Source organism: Oenanthe melanoleuca, chromosome 5 (genome assembly GCF_029582105.1).
Source record: "Oenanthe melanoleuca isolate GR-GAL-2019-014 chromosome 5, OMel1.0, whole genome shotgun sequence".
NCBI classification, from domain to species: domain Eukaryota; kingdom Metazoa; phylum Chordata; class Aves; order Passeriformes; family Muscicapidae; genus Oenanthe; species Oenanthe melanoleuca.
In genome coordinates, this window is record NC_079339.1 from 1,133,904 (window position 1) to 1,156,300 (window position 22,397).

At 41.3% G+C, this 22,397-nt stretch overlaps 2 protein-coding genes across 5 annotated transcripts; both read left to right on the forward strand.

The window, feature by feature from the left end:
- The first annotated feature begins 6,663 nt into the window (after positions 1-6,663).
- LOC130254490 (ovochymase-2-like) lies at positions 6,664-15,723 on the forward strand. 3 transcript variants are annotated; one of them, XM_056494094.1, is made up of 11 exons: positions 6,664-6,757; positions 8,463-8,572; positions 10,083-10,174; positions 10,930-11,102; positions 11,327-11,422; positions 11,752-11,903; positions 12,475-12,670; positions 13,780-13,803; positions 14,541-14,631; positions 14,742-14,875; positions 15,270-15,723. In XM_056494094.1, the coding sequence occupies exons 1-11, from the start codon at positions 6,676-6,678 to the stop codon at positions 15,623-15,625; spliced, it is 1,506 nt and encodes a 501-aa protein (XP_056350069.1). In that variant the 5' UTR covers positions 6,664-6,675; the 3' UTR covers positions 15,626-15,723. The 3 variants fall into 3 exon arrangements, with proteins under 3 accessions (XP_056350069.1, XP_056350070.1, XP_056350071.1); XM_056494095.1 differs by lacking the exon at positions 11,327-11,422; XM_056494096.1 differs by lacking the exons at positions 13,780-13,803; positions 14,541-14,631; positions 14,742-14,875; positions 15,270-15,723 and having other exon boundaries at positions 12,475-12,678.
- LOC130254491 (ovochymase-2-like) lies at positions 15,688-22,091 on the forward strand. Of its 2 annotated transcripts, XM_056494098.1 has the most exons (10): positions 15,688-15,842; positions 16,224-16,317; positions 17,068-17,199; positions 17,583-17,660; positions 18,250-18,436; positions 18,633-18,702; positions 19,282-19,477; positions 19,754-19,905; positions 20,196-20,364; positions 20,775-22,091. In XM_056494098.1, the coding sequence occupies exons 1-10, from the start codon at positions 15,765-15,767 to the stop codon at positions 20,795-20,797; spliced, it is 1,179 nt and encodes a 392-aa protein (XP_056350073.1). In that variant the 5' UTR covers positions 15,688-15,764; the 3' UTR covers positions 20,798-22,091. The 2 variants fall into 2 exon arrangements, with proteins under 2 accessions (XP_056350073.1, XP_056350072.1); XM_056494097.1 differs by lacking the exon at positions 15,688-15,842 and having other exon boundaries at positions 16,018-16,317.
- Positions 22,092-22,397: the final 306 nt, after the last annotated feature.

A 22,397-nucleotide genomic window follows, 5' to 3' on the forward strand; every position in this document is an offset into this window, starting at 1 on the left:
ATGAAATTCTGGTTTTGTTTATTCAATTAATAATAAAATCTTGTACCAGGGATTTCAGAGTGAGGAGTGAATGAGTATAACTAAAAAAAAATAAAATTTCAGGTTTAAGAAGTTTTAAACCAAAGTGCATCCAATTTCTTTAGTTGAGGTTTTCCCGCTTTTATCAACTCCAGGCAGGTGTGTCAGTTTTATATTTAACTCAATCTGGGCAGGAGAACCTTGTCTGGACACAGCTGGCAGGTGACCAGAGCTGTGGCAGCCCAGGAAATCAGGCTGTGGCTGGAATCTTGTGCTCAGTGCTGGATCCTGGCCCTGGCAGAGGCTTTGGGGCACAGCAGCTGGGGCTGGGCTCTGCTCTGTGACAAGTGACTCACGCTGAGCACACCTGCTGAGGAGCCACTCCTTTCCTGCCTGTGACAATGACAAGGCTGGAGACTGCTGGAATTATTAACTCCTCACAGCCCCAACCCCAGCATCCTTCCTGCAGCCTGACAGAGCCTCTGAAGCTGCAGGAACTATATTTTTGGTTTTGCTTTCCTGCTGCCTGGGAGCAGTTCAGGTTGCCAAAGACTCTGCTAAGGCAACAGAGAACCTCTGACATTGCAGGTAGAAATACTGGGGGGTGGTTTATTTATTTGTTTGGGGATTTTTTTTTTTTTTCTGGTTACTCTGGAAGTAAGGATGTGCCTTACTGAAGTTTGCTTTGCTGTTTTTTCATCCTACCCCATTTCCACTCCTCCACCTGCCCACACACAAACCAACTCAAGCTTTCTGTGCTGAAGCTTTTTTTTATTTGTTTGCATGAAAAGATAGCAAAAACTACAGCTTACCCCTGACCCTTGCTCTAGAGAAAGCAGAGTTCCTAAACCATGAATTAGTGATGGAACCACATGCATATTACATTAGAGCAAGGAGCAGAAAGTGGTGTGTGCTAGCTCAATATAAGCCAGCACAGAGTGGCACAAACCCACAGCATTCTGCAGCATTTGTGATCTGCAGCTCCCAGGGCTTGACATGGCACTTTCCTGCATGAAAAGCTTGCATTGTGCACAAAGTTGTGAAAGAAGCTGCTATGCTGTGTGTTTCAGCTGGTTTTTTCTGCAGGGAGTTGGTATTTGCTGTCTACTTTGTTGTGTGGCTGGGTTTTTTGGCTCTTTTATTTTGTTCAGGACTGGCCTAAACTCTTGCACCATCAGCACAGTGCTGCTCACAACCTGAGCAGGCACAGGATTTGCAGGTGGTTTTGTTCTGTCTCTGTTTACATCACATTCAGAGCAAAGCTTGTCCAGTTTGAATTGTGCCTGCCTTGGTTGAATTTGTATCTTTGAGCCAGGAATAAATGTGGTGGAGTAAATAACCAATCTCCTTGTGCTGCTGCCAGAAATTAATGTCCTCTGTTGGAACCCTGAAGCCTGAGAGTTTTGAGCTTTCTGTGCTGTCAGGCACTGACCCCCAAGAGAACACTGCTTTTGACCTGAGGCTTCCAAAACTGAGTGATGGAGTTGGGATCACTGCTGTGTGATTGAATAGAAATGTGTAATATCACATGGTGAAGGGTTTGGAATTTGGGGTTTTAGAATACAGTAATAGATATGGGGCAAGATGGAGGTTCTGGGGCAGTAACTTTTTCTTCCTTCTTGTTCCTTCTTAGTTTTAGGTGGTAATTTTTGGTTGGATAGAAAATCCCACAGTGCAGGTCACAAGTGTTTGGTCATTGGGTCAAAAATATAAATAATATAGATGTTAGCTTTTAATTGGACTTTAACCTTGTAATGAGCAAGATCCAGCTCCATTTTGCTGCTTTTAGCTTGTTAGCTAGAAGTGCTGTAGAACTCACTGTACAATAGATAAGAATTAATAAACAACTGAGTCCAAACATGAAAATCCATCTCACAATCCTGACTCTGAGTCAAGAGACTCCACCAGTTCAGTTTTCCACCCACTGCAGTTTCACACCACCCTGGAATTCCTTTAAAGTGGCCCTGGATCCTTTAAATCCATTTTCTTAAGCTTTTAAGCCTCCCCTGTGATTGTTTTGTTGCAATGTGCTGCCCTGCCAGCTTTGCCAAATATTGCTGAAATTTATCCCTTCCAAGGCAGGAAGGTGTGTGGTGGGGTGGCTGTACATCCATGACTCTGCTTCACTGCATGACACACAAAGGGATTTTAAGGTTTGGGTTTTTTTTTTGTAGCTCCACTCTATCTTTTCCAGCTTTGACTCTTTTTGCCTCTTCACAATTATTTTTTCGAGGGTTTCAGTCCTGCTTGCACATTCAAAGCACTGAATATTTTGAAATTCTCATTTCCTCCTCCTTATTTATAGCTACACCAACCCTTGCAGAGACAGGGAATCCCCTTGATTTCAAGACAAAAGTTTTCTACTTCCCCTGGCTCATCCTGCTGTGGTTTTTACTGTAGCACAACTGAAGTTTTTAGTTTGACCCAAACTGCTGTTTTACTTTAGTTTTACTAAAATTTCCTGTCTGCTCCCTGAAGGAAAGCACCAGAGTTTCACTGCTGGTAATACCTGAGCCACGAGTCTCCTGTGGCAGCAGCTGCTGCAGGTGATAAAAGCTGCTTGTGAGCAGGAGTCTGGCCATGAAAGAGAAAAAAAAAAATAGGAATATAAATGCAGCTGGAGGATTCTGAGCTATCCACAGCCTAAGCCCAGGTGACTTTGTGTCAATGCATGCACTGGTGCATGCAAATTCCTGCCTCTTGTACCCTCAACACCAAGAATGACCAAAAAAAATGGGCAAAACCAGAGAAAAACCCTGCAGCACCCTGGTTGAGTGTCACTGATGTTCACCATGTGCTTCCTCATTATGGGTACAGAACTTTGCAGATGCCTCAGTTTTCCTTCAGCTTTCTCTGCAAACAGGCTGAAATTAATTTCTACAGATTGTGAACCAAACCTTTTCATATGGCTTGAAACATCTCACTGTTTGAATGAGTTTTGTCTTGCTGTACAGAGGGAAAACGATTCATGTTGATTTTTACAGCTGCTGGCATGGCTGTTAATAATCCAAATAATGGGATGTTGGCAGAGCTGGTGGAGTTCTGCCATCTGATGGCAGAGCTGGAACAGAACAGAAATAACAGAAATAACAGAACAGAAAGGACAGAACAGAGCAGTGCTCCTGCCTTTTCCAGGGCAGGTTACTGTGGCTGTATCCCTCAATATCCCACTATCAGGATAAATGTCAGTGCAGGGGATCCTGCTACTGCCTGTGTTTTAATTGAAAATGAAGGGAATAAGGGAATACCCCACCCTTGTTCATTTATCCCACCTATCTCTCTGGAACAGCTCTTTGTGCTTTGCTGGTGCTTCCCACACTCTCACATTGCTCTGGGAACAGAAGACAAAGTCCTGATTTTAACTTTTTTTACACTTCCCTCCCTCTGTCTCCTTTGTTCTGTGTCTCCATTTCCATGTTTAAAAGTGGGAACTGTATCTTGAAGTCTTTTACAAACCCAAACCCACTGCTTAGATTTCAGCCTGGAAATACCCCAGGTTTAAAGAGTTTTAAATCCACCTTTCTACAGTTTTGGCACAACATAAATAGCTTTATGAGCAGGCTACTCCTTCACTGTTTCTCCTCCTTTCTGGCTTGGTCTCCCAGCAGCTGAGCCTGCTCTTGATTGTGTTTGATTGCAGGTGCTGAAAATAATGATTTAGCCATGGAGACCAAGCCTGGAAGAGAGCAAACAGACCCTGGGCCAGGTTCCTGTAGCAGGGGAAGCTGGTCTCACTTGGCTGATCAACAGCAAACCCATGGATCACTCCTGGAATTCCTTCTCCTGGACTTTCAGGCTGGTTTGGCAGGTCATTCATCTCTTCCTACTCCTCGGATTCAGCTCCATCTCCCAGCAAAGCAGAGGGAGCCACAGTGAAAAATGCTGTGCAGGGATACCTGGAGTCACCTGGAGCTCTCCCCTTTCACCTCCTGCTCTGGATGGGAAGTGCAGGCACCACTGCACAGCCAGGATGATGTAATATATTTTAAGTATGTTGCTGAAAAAATCTGCAAGGATTCACCTCACTGCTGCCTGCCTGAGATGCTGTGTTTATGTATTTTGAGCATACTCTATAAGCACTGTAAATATTCTGTAATACTGAAAATCTTTACCCATGTTAAAAGCAGGCATTGAAATGTATTCACTGTGCTCTCCAAAAAAATCAGGTGATGTACTGGATTTTTTATTTTTTTTATTTATATTTACCTTGAGGAGCTGACACTGTGCTATTTAAGAATTTGCATTTCACAAAACAATTGCAATTCCCAAGGGGAATAAGCTGGGAGTTAAGTGACCAACTTGCTTCTGACTGTTGCTGATTTGTTTAATCCATATACCAGATCTTAGCTGAAAATCATTAGTATTGATCTGCCCTTACACAGCATTTTGAGATATTCAGGTCAAATACTTAAGCTAAGCACAATTTTGTTCCCTCTCTCTTCCTTCATTTGTCCTTTCCCAATTAATCAGTTTAAGGCTGGACTCCATCCAAGGGAAGTTTTGGCTGATATCTCAGTGCATTGTGCTTTCCAGAGCCTGCAGTATTTCTGCATTTATTGACATTGTTCACCTTGTTTGGTTTTGGTCTTGTCTGCTTTGAAAGGTAAAATCTTTGTCTGGGAAAAGACTCAGCCACAAAAGGAAAATTGCTCATCACAGATGTAAGTGACTGAGCCTGTATCTGTAATTCTCATACATTGGAAAATGGAAAAATGCAGCTGCAGTGCAAAATGGGAAAAGGCCAGCAGGTGCTGCTTCTTTTAATTCTTGGTTACCAGTTACTTTTGGCTTGTACATCAACTATTGAGCACTGCAGGATGAAAAAGTGCATTTTGTATGAAAATTCAGCTCTTTTTTTTTTTTGTGCAGGAGACTCCAGCAGATCTTGATGCATATCCAAAATACTGAATTTAAGAACAAAATGTTCTGGGAAATGGTGTTTTGGGGGGTTTCTGTGGGTTCTTATTGCCTCAAGTGCTCCTTTGGACATCCTTACCATTGTGCACTTTGTTCTGTGCCCTGATGGGCCAGCTGGAGAATTTTGGAGGGTGTAGAGAGCTGGAGTGAAAGCATTACCAAAAGCCAAACTTTCATTTTTGCTGCTCCCTCTGAGTCCTTGCCTGAGTTAATAAAACACAACTCAGTGTCTCTCTGAGGCAAAAACCCTCAGCCCTTTCAGTTTTGGGGTGGGCTGTGGGGGGAACACAGTGAGGGAGCCTGGAGAGGCTGGACAGAGTTAAAGGAATAAAGAGGGATTTATTAAAAACCTTCAAAGGATTCACCTGGGGCAGTGCAAGAGCCTGGCTGTGGCTACACCCAAGATGGATCCTGAGTCACGAGTTTCACACTTTTATAAGTTTTGTTCCATTTGCACATTGGGGTTAATTGTCTAATTCCAGCTCCAGGTTCTGCAGGTCAGGAGTGGTGCTGGTCAGGAATGCTCCTGGTCAGGAATGATGCTGGCAGAGCTGCTAGTTTAGGATCAAGAGCTGCTCCCCAGCTGTGGGGTGTGTGCCTCTGCACTGAGGATAAAGGGAACAGCCTCAGAAAACAAAAAAAAAACAGCCAAAGAGAAGAACACAGAATTAGAGGAGAAGAAATCCTCCCCTTCTGTTGTGCCCCCCCAGGTAAGGTGCAGCTTGGACAGAATGTGCCCCTCTGTGCTTTTTCTCTCTGACCTCTTTGGTGCTGCAGAAAGTGATGCCCTTCTGTGAGAAATTGAAAAGAGAGATTGTTTATTCTTGGTTTTGTGAAATCCTGTTGTGGTGGATGAGTGCAGAGCTCTGCTGGACTGGTCTGGGGGTCTGGAGGGTTTGTTTTGTCCCTGCAAAATACAAATGAATCCCTGAAGGAAAGCAGCTTTCAAAAGTTTTTGCTTAGAGCTGGAATCATGTTGGTGATACAGGTTTCAGAAGTTGCAGAAATGGAGATTTCCTCAGGACTAGCAGGGAAATTGCACCCCTAATAAATTCTGTATTTATAACAGAAAAAAACAACTGCAACTCAAAGTTTCTAGGACAGGGTTTATATTCAGTTCTCATAAAATTGCATATTTAGAATAAAAGCTGGGGTTTGTTATCCTTTGACTGGCAGGGGAAAGAATGAAAAGCTAGAATGGAATAAACACATAAATGACTGTTGGGGTGGTCACTGATGGTGGATTGGGGAGGATTGTTATTGGGAAACACTGTGCAGGATGCCAACAACTTTATAAACTTGTGTGGGTTTCTCAGGTTAGTAATACTGGCTAAATATAAAGTGTGCATTAAATAGAAAGTGTTGCCTCCTCAAAAGCTGCAGAAATTGTTGAATTTCTGTGAATAGCAACTTATATTCTCCTCATGTGATTTCCATGTGTGGATCTGCCTGGGTAAGTGTTGCTAGCAAGGCATGCCATGGTAAATTCATTTTGCCTCCAAAAAAAAAATAGTTTCAGGGAGGATTTCAGAATTTTCCAGCAAAGACTTCAGTGATGGTGTGTAGGAGAACCATGCTCTATTAAATTTGGGAAGCTCATTCGTGGAGGTGAGTGCTTTGTGGCTGGATTAATGAGTAACTTCTCCTTCAAGGAGCTGCTGCTGCCCTGCAGTGCAGGGCTTGGGGCTGGATTTCCCTCTCTGTGTCACAAACTCTGTGGTTTTTTCACTCAGCCCCAGGATGTGCCTTTCCCCACAGCTGCTGCTGCTGGGGCTGCTCTGTGCCACAGAGCTCTGTGCTGTGCCTGCTGCTCTGCAGAAAGGTAGGAGGCAAATTTCACTTCTTTTTCAGCAGTTTGAGGTCCTGCTGGTTCTGCTCTGAGGCAGTGATGAGCTTGGGAGGCAGTGCTGAAATCACCCTCTAAGTTCTCTACGTGGAAGTTTTCTTTCTATGAGTAATTCTCATGAATTTTGCCTGATTCCTTGATGATTCAGAGCAAATTATGTTAAGCATGATTTATGATGAAATAAATAAAATGGAATACTTTCAAATTTGCAGCAAGGTCATAATACCCATGGGGTATAAACAGAACACAGCAGATCCTCCCTTCTGTTGTCTTATATCTTAAAATCCAGAGTATTCCTTTTTTGGCACAATTAATGATAGAAATTGTTGCTGCTTCATTCATGAAGATTTATTAATGTATAGAAAACAAGAATGGAAACCAGCAGCCTGCAAAGCAGTCAGGAATCTCTTGGGACTAAAAACTGCAAAGCATAGGGACTTTTAGAGTTTGTCAAAACACAGATAAGAAAAGTTTGGTATTATATTAATAAAAAAATTTAAGTTATCACTTTAAAACTAATCTTGCATAGGAGGATAGAATTATTCAATGCTGAAAGAAAAAAAAAGTAAATTCTTATTTTGTGAATCCAGTCTATTTATTTATTTATTCAATTTGCCAAATTCTTTCTGGTAAAATAGAAATAATTTTTTTTTTTTTTAAATTGTCTCTGCTTCCTCTTTCCCCTGTCCTTGTTTCTTTGCACAAAGGGAAAAAGGTGTGTGGAGTGATAGTTAGGGAAGAATGAGAAAAGATCAGATAAATTATGTGTCAGCATAATTGTGTCACTGCAACCAGCCATGCTAATCCTGAGGTGACAGCAAACCCTTTGTAGATGTTGGATTCACTTGGTGGGTTGGAGAATTCCACATTTCCCAGACAATTTGTACAAGAGCTGGTGCTCCATCCTTTGAATGCATCCTCCTATCTGCCAGAACAACAAAAAAATGGTCCAGGATTATGGATGCTACATTTTTCACAATGGAGAGCTGAACAGAATTTGTAGTAAAATCTATTAGAGGTCTGTTTTCAATGAGTTTTCATTGGAAGTGTTCAACTTTAAGGAAAAAAAAAAAAAAGATAAAATTGTGACCACTGTTGGGTTTGGGAAGTGCACTACAAAGAATTCCTCTTTTACAATTTGCTGCTTGGCAGAACTGGTTGCTTTGCTTCTGTCTTCCTTAAAATACAACCAAAATGAATAATTATCACTGCAGACAATTGTTTCTATAAATATCCTCCTTTAGAAACACATGAAGATTATCAGCTTCACTCAGCCAAGGTAGATGATGAAAACAGTGAGTTAAGAAGTAAATTTGGCATAGTTATAGATGTTCTGGAGAAATCCAGCCACTGTTGGTCTATTGTGCATTTTGACTCTGTTTCTCAAAAGTATTTTCAGTACTAATGCTGGGTGTAAAGAGATTTCTGAGACTGATAATGAAACAGTGATTTAGTTCCAAAATAATCCTAAAACTTGCTCAAAAGAGAATATCTGCACATGTTTTTCTTAGCCCAGTTTAGCTTTAGGCTGGGCAGTTTGTATCAGGAATTACAAGATCTCTTTCCTGATATGTCAGAGAGACTGAGTTTTGGACAAGGCTATTCCTTCCAATTCTATGTTACCAAAACAGAATTAAAACTTGAATCCAGCCTGAATCCTTCCTTTTTTTTCCCCCCTCAGATCCTAAGTGTGGGCAGAAAGTGCAAGAGACCAGCCTGGGGAGTTATTTTGCCCTTTTCTCTCGGATTGTTGGGGGACACCAGGTGAAGCAAGGCTCACATCCATGGCAGGTTTGTAGGAGAAAATGTGGATTTACCTCCAGAATAAAGCCTTGGAGAAGCAAAGGCTTTGGGGTGGCCTCATTTCAGCCTCCCAGCACCTGAAGGGAGCCTACAAAGAGTTGGAGAGGAATTTTTTACCAGAGCATGGAGGACAGGAGCAGAGGGAATGGCTTCAAGCTGAAAGAGAATAGGTTTAGACTGGATATTAGGAAAAAATTCTTTACTGTGAGGGTGGTGAGACACAGGCTGCCCATCCCTGAAGTGTCCAAGGCCAGGTTGGATGGGGCTCTGAGAAAATTGGTCCACTGGAAGGGAGAGAGGATTGGATTTTAGCTGCCCTCCAACCCAAGCTGTTGCATGATAACATTGGTTTTTTTTGGTTTTTTTTTTTTTTTTTTCTTAAGGAAAGCAATGAAACAGGTGGAGAGGAATCAGAACCCCTCCTGCTTCTTGATAAACCTTTGTTTATGATTTTTGTTTTGTTTATCACTCTTTCTGGAAGGGTATGTGTAGGTGAGTCTGTAAATGGGTGAAATGCTCAGAAATAGGGCACAGGACACCACCCCAAGCCCCTGGCTACTGCCAGGCAGCCTTGATTTGCAGAGCTCCCAAAATTCTCAACCAGCCACTCACCTTCACCTTGAGCACTCTGTATTTATTACAAGTTACAACAAATGTGTTGCTTTTCTCCAGGCCCCAAGGCACAGCTGAGGGGACAACAGCAAGGTTTGGGATCTCCTAGGGATTCTGAGAATGCCATGGCAGTGTGTGTGCTGGTGTAATGGAGTGGTGGTTTTTGCAGCACTTAATTAGTGGTTTGTCTGAAGATTCTTCTGTTTTCACTGAGAGACAGGATTAAATGACACAGAGGAAATTAATTTCTTCATGTTTGGGCTTGGTTGTTTATTAAATCTTATCTAAAGTACAGACAGTTCTGCAACACTTCTAGCTACCAGCTAAAAGTGAGCAAAATGGAGAGAAATCCAGCTAACCATGAGGTTTGTTAAAGCTAACCAGTCTAACAGAGAATTAACACCTATATTATTTATACTTTGGACCCAATAACCAAATTTCTTTTAGTGACTTTTAGTGCAGCACTAACTATCCAACCAGAAACTGCTACCTGACAGCATGAAGAAGGAAGATGAAAACTTAAAGAAGACAACACCCAAAATCCTCCATCTTGTCCCATATTCATTACTGTATTATAAAAACCTCGAATTTAAAACCCTTCACCATGTGAACTCACACACTTCTATTTAACCACACACCCGTGATTCCAACTCCATCACTCAAATTTGGAAATCTTCTCCAAAGCCTCAGGTCAAAAGCAGGGGGTCAGTGCCAGAAAGCACAGAAAGCTCAAAAACCCCAGATTTCTGGGATCCAGCATTCTGGGATTGCAGCAGTGTGACTCCCCAGAGTACCTGGGTGTGCTCTCCCTGTTCCTCCCCAAATGCAGCCAGAGCAGACACAAAGATTTTTTCTTTATTGGGAGTGTCTTCTTTAAATGCTGCAGGTTTCCCTGAAGAGAAGGCAAAAGCATTTCTGTGGAGGCACCATTGTTTCTGCTCAGTGGGTGGTCACAGCAGCTCACTGCACCCTGGACAGGTATGGATGGGAAATTTCAGGAGCAGGCTGCAGGTGCAGGGAAACATGGATTGGAAATGTGAGTGTGTGCTGTAGCATCTCTTTGTGGTAGCATCTCTTGCTTACAGGTGCTACCCTTTTATTTCTAATCATTATTTTCCATGCTTTAACTGAAAGGGAGAAAAACCCCTTTGAACACCTCAAAAAAATTAATAAATGAAGATACAGAGATTGACAAAGACTGATTTTGGAAGTCTATGTAAAAAATTAATTTGAAGCAGAATAAAAAGTTTATACTCATTGCTTTTTGTTCCCTTGCTGCACACCTGGTCTGGTACCAGGAGCCCTAAAGCAGGATTCACTGTGGTTTTATATTTTTTTAAAACAAACTCAGGATCCTAGAGAGATGCTTTTATTTATTCTGTACTTCTGTACCAAATCTTGCCTCCTCCTTCAAAAAGCAATGTGGCTAAACATTTTTAAACACAGCAAGAGGACTGGTTCCTTAGTGGGCCACCAAACCATGGTCAGGTGTGTAGCAAAAGGATTTTTCTTCTCAGTTCTTTTCATCTCCCAATTCCTACTACAGGGCTTACTCAGCTTGTGTTGACTGTACATTCTAAGTGCTCTAAAATCTGAAGATGAAAGGTATTGGGCATCAGAAAGAAGAGTTTCTCTGTTTAAAAAAATCTCCATTTTCCCCTTTCACGTTGAAGATTGCGTAGCTGATTAATTTAGTTTATTAAACGAATTAATTTAATTTTTCTGTTCCACAGGAATCTACTGCAACACTTGCATGTCACTGCAGGAGAGCACGACTTGGGGCTCAGGGAGAGCAGTGAGCAGACACTGCCTGTCAAATCTGTCATCCAGCACCCCAAGTTTGACCCCAGGACTCCAATGAACTATGACATTGCCCTGCTGAAGCTGGATGGCACCTTCAACTTCAGTAAGGCCAGAGTTAGCTCTGATCTTTTTCTCTATGAAGAAAAAGTCATTGCTCTTTGCATGCAGAAGATAAGTTGTCAATATGAGATTAATTTTACAGATTAGACAAAAATAACAACATTTTCCTTTTTTTTTTGTTAAAAACCCTCCAGCACTTCTAAAGGAAGCTTTTAGGAATTGTTCTTTCAAACACTTACCCATAAAATCCATGTCCCTGTGTGGCAGGTGCATCAGTTTTGCCAGCATGCCTTCCTCAGCCAGGTGAAAAGTTTGAAGCAGGATATATCTGCACTGCTTGTGGCTGGGGCCGTTTAAAGGAAAGTAAGCCGCTCACATTATTATTATTTTCTTTTCTGAAACTAAGACCTTGATTGCACAGACCAAAAGTAACCTTCAACTGGCCTTAAGAACTGCAATCTCAAAATAGGATTTTGATTCTTTGCCTACCTGTGAATGACTTCCAAATGGGTAATCACAAAATCCAGACCTGAAACATTTTGTAATTTTTTCAAGTTTAAATACAAAATCCTGTTTGCCAAAGCATGCTTGTAACCGTGATATGGCTTGGAGCAAGTTTCCAACAGATTTTTGTGGTGTATTAACAGTGTTTACCTTCCAGCTTTTCTTATGAGCACTGGTTTGTGTTTCAGATGGACTGCTCCCTCAGGTCTTGTATGAGGTCAGTCTCCCAATCCTAAGCAGCAGAGAGTGTTCAAGAGCACTGTCAACTTTGAAGAAACCCATCCCAGGTGACACCATAATGTGTGCTGGATTCCCAGATGGAGGAAGAGATGCCTGCCAGGTCAGCTGAACTCACTGGGACTGTTTCTCAGCAGCTCTGAGCCAAAGTAAACAAATTCACTCTAAACTGGGAGGTTTGGGTGTAGGGATTCTTTCCAAAGTTCCTGACGGGGCAGTGCCCTTAATGATATGATTCCATATTAATTATTGTATGGGTTGTGGGACAGGTTCCTGAGAGCCATTTTGCAATGTACCCCAGTGCAATAATGCTTAGGGCTTCCTAACTTCACAGCACTTGATAAATTAATTACTGTTGGAAAGATCCTGAGGATGCAAGTAGAAAGAATTGGATTACAGGAAGGAGAGGAAGTGGGATAAAGGTTAAGTGATTGTTCCTCACTCCTTTTTTACGTGCTCAAACACATCAGAGATGCACCCACAAGAGAATTAATTAATCTGTCTCTCCCCTTCTTGCTGATGCTGACTAAACACCCCAAAAACTGTGTGTCTTCACAGCTCTTTCAAAAACAACTGTCCCCTGTGTTGCAGGTTTTCAGTAAGGCACAAAAAACCTCAATAAACTCTTTAGGGCTTGCTCAGCTGTACAAGCTCTGGGGTTTTGTTTTTTCCAGGGAGACTCTGGAGGTCCCTTGTTGTGTCGAGGCAAGCAGGGGGCCTGGACCCTTGCTGGTGTCATCTCCTGGGGGATGGGATGTGCCCGTGGCTGGATGGGGAACAAGAAGAAGAAATATCCCAAAAGAGGATCCCCAGGAATATTCACAGACCTCAGCGTGGTGCTGCCCTGGGTTCAGGAGAACATGAGTGCTGGTAATTGAGCCTCCACAGTACCTCCACAGTAATGCATCCCTCACTTGTGACAAATGCTCTGTCTTGCAATGTTTTATTTCATTTTAGCTTTTTTCAGGATATAGCACTTTTATGATTTCCTGTCAAAGCACTGCAGCGTTTCACAATCCCTTGAAGTGTGTGGTGCTGACTGGCAGTTGTCAAAACCAAATTGATAGCATTGTAAATGTTTGCTTCTCTTCCACTTTGCCTCCTACTGGGACTCTTTTTTATTTATTTATTTGTTTTACAAATTATCCTTTCATGAAGCTAGCCAGTTAGCATGTTTATTGGATCTTTATTCTTTTTTTTATCTACCAGTTGAAAGCATCAGCATGTGCACTTCTCTGAAGTCACTTGTAATTTTTCTCAACTAAAACATGTTGGATGAAGACATCCAACAACATGGGGACAATGCTCTGAAGTGCTTTTGCTCACTGTCCCCAAAAGGGCACAAATTCCCTCTGTGTGCCTGTGAAATGTGCTTATGACCATTAGGCACCACTGCCACAGTCATGGAGCTGGAGATAAAAATGGCAGGGGTGAACTTTACTGAGAGTAATAAAAAAATTGGTATTTTCTTCTAGTTTGGGCTAATTTTGTTAAAGGGTTTTAGAGACTGTGTTAAAACTCACACAGGGAACTGAAAAACTGAGGGAGGGTCATTTAAGAAGTTTAGTCAATGAGAGGAAAAAATTGGGAGGGAAAAAAAATTTCTATTGGAAACCATCTTCAACTGGTGATTCGAAGAAGGAACCTCCATAATGTGTTAGAGAAAAATGAAAAGGGTTGAGCTTCTGAAAAAGTGTTGCTCAGACTGAGTAGTGGTCTGTCAAAACATGGTTCATTCTGGTACTGGCTACTCCAGAACTGTTTATTCCAACATCAGCATTGCCTGAACTTGCAGTTTTGTTTTGATTCCAAGCCCTAGTTTATTACACAGCACTGTGTTCACAGAAAAGCACTGGGATTTGCCTCAGTGCCAGCTGTACAAAATTGCCATTTCACATAGACAAAAGTAAATAGTGAATATGAAACTACAATGATTCATTCTTCTTTTTCCTCCCCCTTCCCTATCCCTCCTTTATTAGATCTGAAAGTGAAAAGCTCCACAGGTGAGTACATTACTTTTCCCAAGTGTCTTCTATTTGTGTTAGAGCATAAATAGTTGTTTATATAATTTATAAAGAAAAAAACCTTTTAAAAAACGTTTTTACTGGTTTTCCCAAGATGCTGCAGGGGAAATAATCTAATAAGTATTTGACTACTTAAATTTGTTTGTGTTTACATTGTTGTTGATAAATGTTGCTCTCACTGGGTTGCCTTGCAAGCAGAAGGAAGGGCAAGGGGAGATGATTTTTGTGGTGTTGTGTTTCTGCTGACACTTGGCTGAAGAGGAAAGCTTCTGCTTCTTCTGTTAAAGTAATTTTTACCAGCACATTGAACTGTTGCAAAAGTCTCCTGATGTAACACAACCAAGGGCATTATTACAGATGGGCTTTTGTTATGCTCTGGAGTATCCATTTTTCCTCACAGAAAATTATTTGTACTGAAATCTTCATGTAGCCAAGAGTTTCTTTAAGGTAAAAAACAAGCACTGCCATTTTTGCCAAAAAAAATGAGGGACCATTGGCAGGGGCTCATTCTTGCTCCCAGATGATGGGGTTTAAAGCTGATTTACCATAATTCCAAATAAAAGACAGAAGACACAGCACCAGTCTGTGCCAGCAGAAACAAAGTGCAGCTGAGCAATCCTGCCTCACAATATCCTCCAGATGTCTGAGATTTTTGGTGGAACAGCTGATTGCAGATGTGTCAAACCTAATTCCTTGCATCATGTTTTAACTCACAGCGTTTTGTAGTGTTCAGGATGGCAAAATCTGCAGCAGAGAAGGGGAATTACATTTTCCTGGAAGGCCTGGACAGTTCTATCAAAACCACCAGTAAGCAGAGAAAACACAGTCTTCCCCCAGAGAATATCCCCCATACAAGTGTAGGTTTTGGGGTGGTTTTGGTTGCATTTTTGTGAATGGGCACTGATTTCTTATTCCAGGCTGTGTATATGGAGTCTGTTTGTGCCAGAAGGGAATTACATATGGCTTCATTTCTCCCACTTTGATGTAGAGCCAGAAAAGTTCTGTGACTATGATTCTTTATCAGTCTATTCAAAAGATGACAGACTCGTGGGTGAGTTTTTATCCCCTTGTTCTTTGAAACAATCATTCAGGTTGGAAAAGACCTTTAAAATCTATAACCTGTCAGAGCACTCTTTAACAGTACCTGCACCCCATGAGGATGTGGTAGTTGATACATTGAGACAGAGGAGCTGAAATAAAAGAATAAGAGTGTGAGGTGAAGAGATTGGAAAATGCCTGGTAGGCAGCTGTATCACATTGACACCAGAAATTTCAATTTTAATAGTGTGAATCTATTTGGGCTAATGGATTAATAGGGAGAGGAGAGGGATGAATAGGAAATTTCCTTTTCATCCTAAAATTTGTATAGCTAAGTATCAAAAATGCAAGTTTTCTCAAGTAACTGAAGGCTTTACACTGTGATTATTTCTAATGTTGTTTTTCAGGGAAATTCTGTGGAGGAGATCTTCCATTACCTATTTTGATTGGCTCCAATAGCATGAGGCTGAAATTTGTTTCTGATGCTGAGGATTATGGAACCGGTTTCTCCATTACCTACAAAGCTCTTACATCAGATATTCTCCCTGGCAAGTTTAAGCCAAGTAATGTGCCTGCCTACACTCTTGGGTGGGGAGCAGGAGAAAATAAACCAGAAGAAGGTATTTCTGTGAGGATGATGCTTTCATGGGGGGCCTTGAGGGAGGCAGCTGAGGCTGAGAACTCGTCATGGAGAATTATTTTGGGTTTTGCTGTGCACAGCAGTTCACCACCCCTAAGGATGGGCCCAAGGGCCACTTGCTGAGTCTTAAAAAAACTCCTGATGTTCCTGCTCTGGCAGCATTTCCAGCTGGTTCTTTCCTTTCCCTTTTTGTCTGCCTGGATTTCCAGATGCTGGCTGCGAGTCCCTGGCTGTGCTTTTTGAAGAAGGAGTGCTGGAGAGTATGCACTACCCAGAGCACTACAGCAACCTGGCAGGCTGTCAGTGGATGATCTGTGCTCCAGAGGACCATGTAGTCAAGGTAGAACATGAATTCTTTTTGTGTCTACATGATGGGAATGGGCACCACTGAGCAAACAAGAATTATGCAGCTAAAGACAAATAAGATCAAGCTACACGAGCCTGAATCATTCTGCTGGATGCATTAAGAGGAATCACTATCCATCCCAAAAGATAGGCTTTGTTTTTAGGTTATGGTAAAATAGGATTTCCTGGGTTAAATTTTATCATGACAGACTCTTGTAGAAAATTTAGTATTTATGTATTACCTGTGAGAGGTCTGAATGTCACAGAAACTAAACCTTGCAGGAATCACTACAATCCTACAGACCCTATAGATCTTTGCATTTTTTTCCAAATTATTTTCACAGCAGGGTCCACTCTTTTATTTTTTGATTTAAAGCTTACATACCAGTCTTTTGAAGTAGAAGAGAGTGAAGATTGCTCCTATGATGCCGTGACTGTGTATGAAGATATGGGAAAAAAAGAGGAAATTGGTTTGACTTTTGATTTTTTTTTTTATTTTGGGGATGTTCTATTTCTTTTATGACTTTTACTAGCCCTATTGTCCAGTGTAAATAAAATTTACTTGTAGAGTCTCAGGTAATGTTATAGATACTAGTATCAGTACCTTGAAAAATGTTTGCAGGTATTGCTAATTCTTCTCAGCTTACAGAGGCAAAGCCACATTGAAGTGAACAATTTTTGAGTGTTTAAATTAAGTGTGAAATGCAGTTCTGAATTAATTCCAATGAAGAAAATGCTCAGCACAGTAATTTGGCTCTACAAGATCACACAGAAAGCACCCAAGACATCTCCTTTCCACAGCTCAGTTGTTCTTCACTCCAGAGCATTGTTCATGTAATTTTTGCCACTTATAGTGAATGAGAGGGAGGCTCATCCCAAAAAACTGTTTTCAGCACTTGCTTGAAGCTGGTGCTTAGATTAGGGAAAATCAGGTAGCTAGGGTGTTTGATTTGTGATGAAGGTTGTGGGTGCTGCAATAGAGTGTTGTGAAATGATGCCAGAGACTCCTTGTTCTGGTGAGGAAGCTGCTGAACGAGGACAGGCTGCCAGGAATAGATCAGCCCTTCAGCCTCAGCCTGCTTATCTCTTGGGCATGGTTACTTCTTACCTTCCTGTCTGAAAGCTGGAATAGAATGAATATTGTGCACCCACTGTTGAAAGAGAGAAGGATTAAAAAGTACCTGTTAATTTGTAGTGAGCCTTTGCTTTCTCATTTTTAGTCAAGTCTTGTGGATTTGCCCTGCCAGCCCCTGTTCTAAGCTCCTCTGCTATGATGCTGGTTGTCTTCCACTCTGATGAAACAGAGACCTTTGGAGGATTCAGAGCTACAGTCTCCTTTGTTCCTGTATCAGGTAACAGAAAACTGAATAGAAACTTGGGGAAATGCCTCCTTGGGGCAGCACAAAGGGCTCTTCAGTGAACTGGCTGTTCAGAACTATTTTGCTCTAGGAGATTCTCACATAAAAAATTGTTTCAGTGAAAAAAATAGATTGTGAACCTCTTCAGGCATTAAACAAAGGCCTGTGAATGGTGAGGACGAACAATGAATCTGGCCAAAACCTGAGAGCTGTGTTTGTGGTGCATTGTAAATGGCACTTCAATACCATAATAGCACAGATCACTGCAACAGAAATCTATTTCTTCTACAAAAAGAAATCAGGAAATAAAAGTTATTCTATAATACAAATATTACTCAAGACATCCTTCTAACACACTCACTACCCTCATTTCCTAGATTTAAATATTTTGAATTCAACTAAAGAAGAGTTTGAAAACATGAATGTTACTGAGGAAGAAATAAAGGTTACAACAGGTAAGACAACCTCAGTTATGTTTCCTTCATGGGAATAGAGAATACCTTTTGGACTATAAATTCTCAAAATACCTAACGGTTGCAGTTGGCCCAGACTTTTTAGTAAGATATTTTGAGGAAATAAAAATATGCACAGTGACATTTACATGCTTTGGCTTTAGCAGAACCTAATTTCTCTTGTTTCCTTCATCTTGCTAAGTCATGAACAGCAATTCAATAACATTTCAGCTTGTATGTCAGTTTATACCTCCTTCATTTGGTGAAAACAATTGCAAAGGCTAATTGAAAATAATAACTAGCATTTTTAGAGCTGCCCTTTTCCCCTCTAGTACTCTATGGAAAATGCTCATTGTAGATTTGAGGTTAAAACTTTTGAAGGTAATGGTAGCTTTCATCTTGGTGAAGCTCTGTTTTTGCTAAGAGCATCTCCTCCTGGTAGGTCTAAACATTTGGATCCTTTTTAATGAGGAAAATTGGAAGATTTAGCAAAAAAGGGGGAGGTGGAGTCTGAGAAGGTGTGGGGCTGCCCTTAACTGGAATGTTCTTAACCTCTAAAGACTTCTTGGACCATCAGTACTTTCTGTTTCAGAGGATGTTTGTGGAATGCCCTCCAATCAGCCCAGGTTCCTCCTCAGCAGGATAACTGGAGGTGAAGAAGCCGTGCCCTACTCGTGGCCTTGGCAGGCCAGTGTACAAATTGCAGAGGAGCACATCTGTGGAGGAGCAGTCCTTGCCCGAGAATGGGTTGTCACAGCTGCCCACTGCCTCCACTCCAGGTGAGTGCACTGGGAATGTGTGTCCCTGCAGCCTGCTGGCTCCAGCCAGGGTGGCACAGGGCTGCTTACACCTCTAACAGCCCACACTGCCTCTTCTGCTCCCTCATATGTGCTAGGAACATGGCAGCTTTTAAGAGTCACAGGTTTCAAGACTGCTGTTACATCAGCCTGACAATGAACTTTTTTTTTTCCTTAGGGAAGCATACAGAGACTTATGGATGGTGGTAACAGGACTACACGATCTTACAGAGCAAGAGTACAGACAGGTACTGTGTGTTCTGCTTAGCAATGAAATGCAAATCAATCTTGCAAAATCGTTTTCAATGTAAATGCAATTCCCAAGTTGTCCATGATGCAGCAATCCTGCATGCTGATCCTAATCTGCATTTACACAACAGCTTTTGTGTGACTGTCACCACAGAGCTGTGTCCCCACTGAGCTCTAAAGCTCAGAATCCTGGAGGATGTGGGAGTGAGAGCTGTATTGTCTCTGTACTCACTGGTGACTGCCACCAAGACAGAAAGAATTAGGGCACAAGTTGCCACTTTTTGTTTTATAAAATAAATAAATATTTTGATAATGATAAATGATAATGATAAATGTTGATAATGTTTGGATAAATGTTTTTCCAAGACTCTCTTCCTACCCTTGCTGGATGGAGTTTTCTGCATCCTGTTCCATGTCATGGATGCATAATCCTGATTTGTTAATACCAGAAATCTGGCAATTTCTGGAGCTGCTTTTAAATGTGTTCTCTTCCTAAGGCATCTTGGAAATTCATAAAACCAAAGTGACTTAAAGCCTAAGATTCCCAAGCCTTTCAGGAAATGTCTTTGCTTTCCTAGAAAAGGCCAGTCAAGCAGCATTTCATACACCCAAGTTTTAACGAGAGCACTCTGGACTGTGACATTGCCCTGCTGCAGCTGGCTGAGCCCTTGGAATTCAGCCCCTCCGTGCTCCCAGTGTGTCTCCCTGCCGAGCAGGAGGTGCTGCAGCCCTCCAGGACGTGTGTGGTCACAGGGTGGGGTGCACCTGAAGCAGGTAGGCAGTCTTTGCTGCTTGGGCATGTTGTGGCTGTGTTTTGAATACCACATTCTGTGCTGGAACAGTCCTTCTGTCTATACATTAGTTTTTGGAGAACAGACATGTTAAAAAGTTTTCACTTGTGGTGTAAGCTCAGCTAGACATGAAGGGACGTGGGTGGGAGGAGAGAAATCAGTTAATTTAGATTGAAAAGGATTTGAAAAAAAGAGGAGTAAAGATTCCTTCTGGAACCACTAATTCATGCCTCTACTGGATGATGTGTTTTAATTCAAGACAGAGAAAAGGGGAAAAAACTGCAGCAGCTGGAAGTCCCCATCCTGGCACCTGACATATGTCAGAGCTATTACATAAACCTTCCCAGTAAAGTGACCCAGGGGATGATCTGTGCAGGATTCCCTCTGGAGGAAGGCAAGGACTCATGCACAGTAAGTTACATCACCCTTGGGATATGGCCAGATGGGCTCTAGAAAGGGAAATGTAAAACCTCCAAAGCTGTTTTCTTGCAAACAGGCTGTGGTGATTTACAGTGAAAGACTCCTTAGCAGTCAAATTTTAATTTGCAAAAAGAGTTACTTCCCTTGAACAAAGGTTGTGTCTTCCTTTGTCTCTTAAAAATGAAAAACCCCAAGCACGTGAGCAGCTGGGACCTCTCCTTGCTGAACTGAGATTTTCAAACCAGCAGGAGTGATGTTGGCTCATCTTTGTCCTTGTGCAGGGTGATTCTGGAGGCCCATTGGTTTGTCCTGCAGAAGACAACTCGGGGTTTTACACCCTCCATGGAATTACTAGCTGGGGTTTGGGATGTGGAAGGAAGAACTACCCAGGAGTATACACCAGTGTTGGTTTTTTTGTTGACTGGATCAAGAAGAATATTAATAGTAGTGGTATGTATGAAAAAAAACCCAAACAATTAAATTCTTTTGCTATTGTCAGATGATTAATTTGTCCAGAGTGCAACTTTTATATTTGGATGTCCAGCACTCCCTGAGATCTTGGCTGTTTAAAATATCCCTACCTGAACTCCCAGAAAAGAAACAAACTTAAATCAGCAGTAACTTCTGAACATCTTATTTCTTCCAATTGTACTATTATTATTATTCTACTCTCTACTGCATTTCTTGGTGAATGTTTTCCTTGCTGTGGCTTTGCAGCTTCTTTTCTCAGAGTTGGGAGGAAGTAGAGGAGCATGAACTGACACGTGGTGGCAGCTGAGTCCACTTTGACAGTTTACAGCCTGTCTTTATTGACGATCTTTGTAATCAATGTCACCCTGTTTTATTTCCTTGTTTTTCAGATCTCCCCATTTTCATTGTGTGAGTGCTAAAAGAACAGTTCTGATGGATCCTGTTGTAAAACAATCCCAAAGCACAAATGTCACTGGAAACAAAATTTGGTGGGAGTATGGAGGTTTTTGACTGATGAACAGATTCCAGAGTAGCTGGTACTTACCCTGGGGAATTCACTGTTGATTTATTTACCTGAACAGAGACTCTGGCTTTCCACGTGTGTTGGAGCAGTCACAAGTTACCTGCAGGCTTCTGACACTCTGTTAATCCATCAAAAGATGGAAAATAAACCACATGAGCCAAGCATGTCCTTGAATGTAGTGCTGGTGTGTATAGAAATACTGCAGGATATTTTTAATGCAGTTTCTGGTTTCACAAGTTGTGTGGTGTTTGAACAAAAGTGTTTTAAAAGGAAGGTGTTACAGGCCAAGTGACCATTCAAGAACTGAGAGCTATCCTAATTAATCTAGGTATTAACTTGTACAAATTAACATTTGCTTAATGTCCAAAAGGCTGCTTATACAGAAATCTGTGGTGACAGGCTCCAATTAGCTTTGCAGACCCTTGTGCTCTCAGCTTTAGTGTTTAAAACTAGATTAGTAGGGTACTACAATAGGTGGCACAAGAATAATCATCCTTTGACTCAATGGTCCAGATAATAACTAGAAGGTAAATACCTCACTTAGTTTTTGTTGATATTAATGGCAAAAATATTTAGAGAGTTTTTCCCATACAGCATTTTATTGCTAGTTACCCTCCTTTTTAATTATATTAGTTTTGAACTTTGGTTCTTTGGGTTTTTTTTAAACTTTTAATTTTATTCTGTAGTTGGGGAAATAGTAATCTCACTGACTCTATTCTTTATGGATAAAGTAAACACATTTCACCACTTTCTACTCTTCACTGTAAAGTTGAGGCAAAAACCCACAAAATACTGATCATGAGTTTTTTGTGAAGGTATGAAAATTCTTAACAGTGGAAGGATTATGAGATTCAGTGACCCAGATTAAGAGCTGGGTTGCATTATTAGAGTACGTGTGTCCTATCTTTGCTAAACTCTGTGAAGAGATCTTCAGAGAGAAATGGAGGGAAAATATCCTTTGCAAATTTTTATTAGAAGCCTGTTAATGTTTGATTGTGGTGGAAGTTGCCATTAGCTGACTGTATCAGTTTATGCTGGGAGCAGATGTGTATTATCTCTTGGTTGCTATTCTGTTTTGCTTAACAGGAACACAGTGACTTTTTCCTGTATATTAATTTAAGACAAGGATTTCAAGTGGAAAAGCAAAAAGTGTGGGGAGAGCTACAGATGATATCAGCTGTGATGATATTGAATGCAGAGGTTATAATACTGATAAATTGGTATCTCTTATGAAAATTCCTGTCTTAAATTCTGTCCTTAAATGTCTGGTTTTGATTTGATTGTTAGGGAACTAACTTTTTGCTTGGCTGCTTGATGTTGGCCTTTTGTGTTTCTCCTAGTATGATTTTACAAGGAGCCTAGTTTTGCTTTTTTCTGTCACATCCTTCTAGTCTCTTGTAAGGTGCCAGTACTTTTTAGCAACAGTGTGAACTGCTTTCTGATGCAAATGAAATATTGATTTAAAAAATAAAAAATAACTTAAAAAGTC

Excerpts from the sequence above, each read along its gene's own strand:
- LOC130254491 (XM_056494097.1), top strand. The coding sequence starts at position 16,050 with ATGACAGACTCTTGTAGAAAATTTAGTATTTATGTATTACCTGTGAGA. Across the intron at positions 18,437-18,632 it reads GCCCACTGCCTCCACTCCAG|GGAAGCATACAGAGACTTAT; the intron begins GTGAGTGCACTG and ends TTTTTTCCTTAG. Across the intron at positions 19,478-19,753 it reads GTGGGGTGCACCTGAAGCAG|ACAGAGAAAAGGGGAAAAAA; the intron begins GTAGGCAGTCTT and ends TTTTAATTCAAG.
- LOC130254490 (XM_056494094.1), top strand. The coding sequence starts at position 6,676 with ATGTGCCTTTCCCCACAGCTGCTGCTGCTGGGGCTGCTCTGTGCCACA. Across the intron at positions 6,758-8,462 it reads GCCTGCTGCTCTGCAGAAAG|ATCCTAAGTGTGGGCAGAAA; the intron begins GTAGGAGGCAAA and ends TTCCCCCCTCAG. Across the intron at positions 11,103-11,326 it reads GGATGGCACCTTCAACTTCA|GTGCATCAGTTTTGCCAGCA; the intron begins GTAAGGCCAGAG and ends CCTGTGTGGCAG.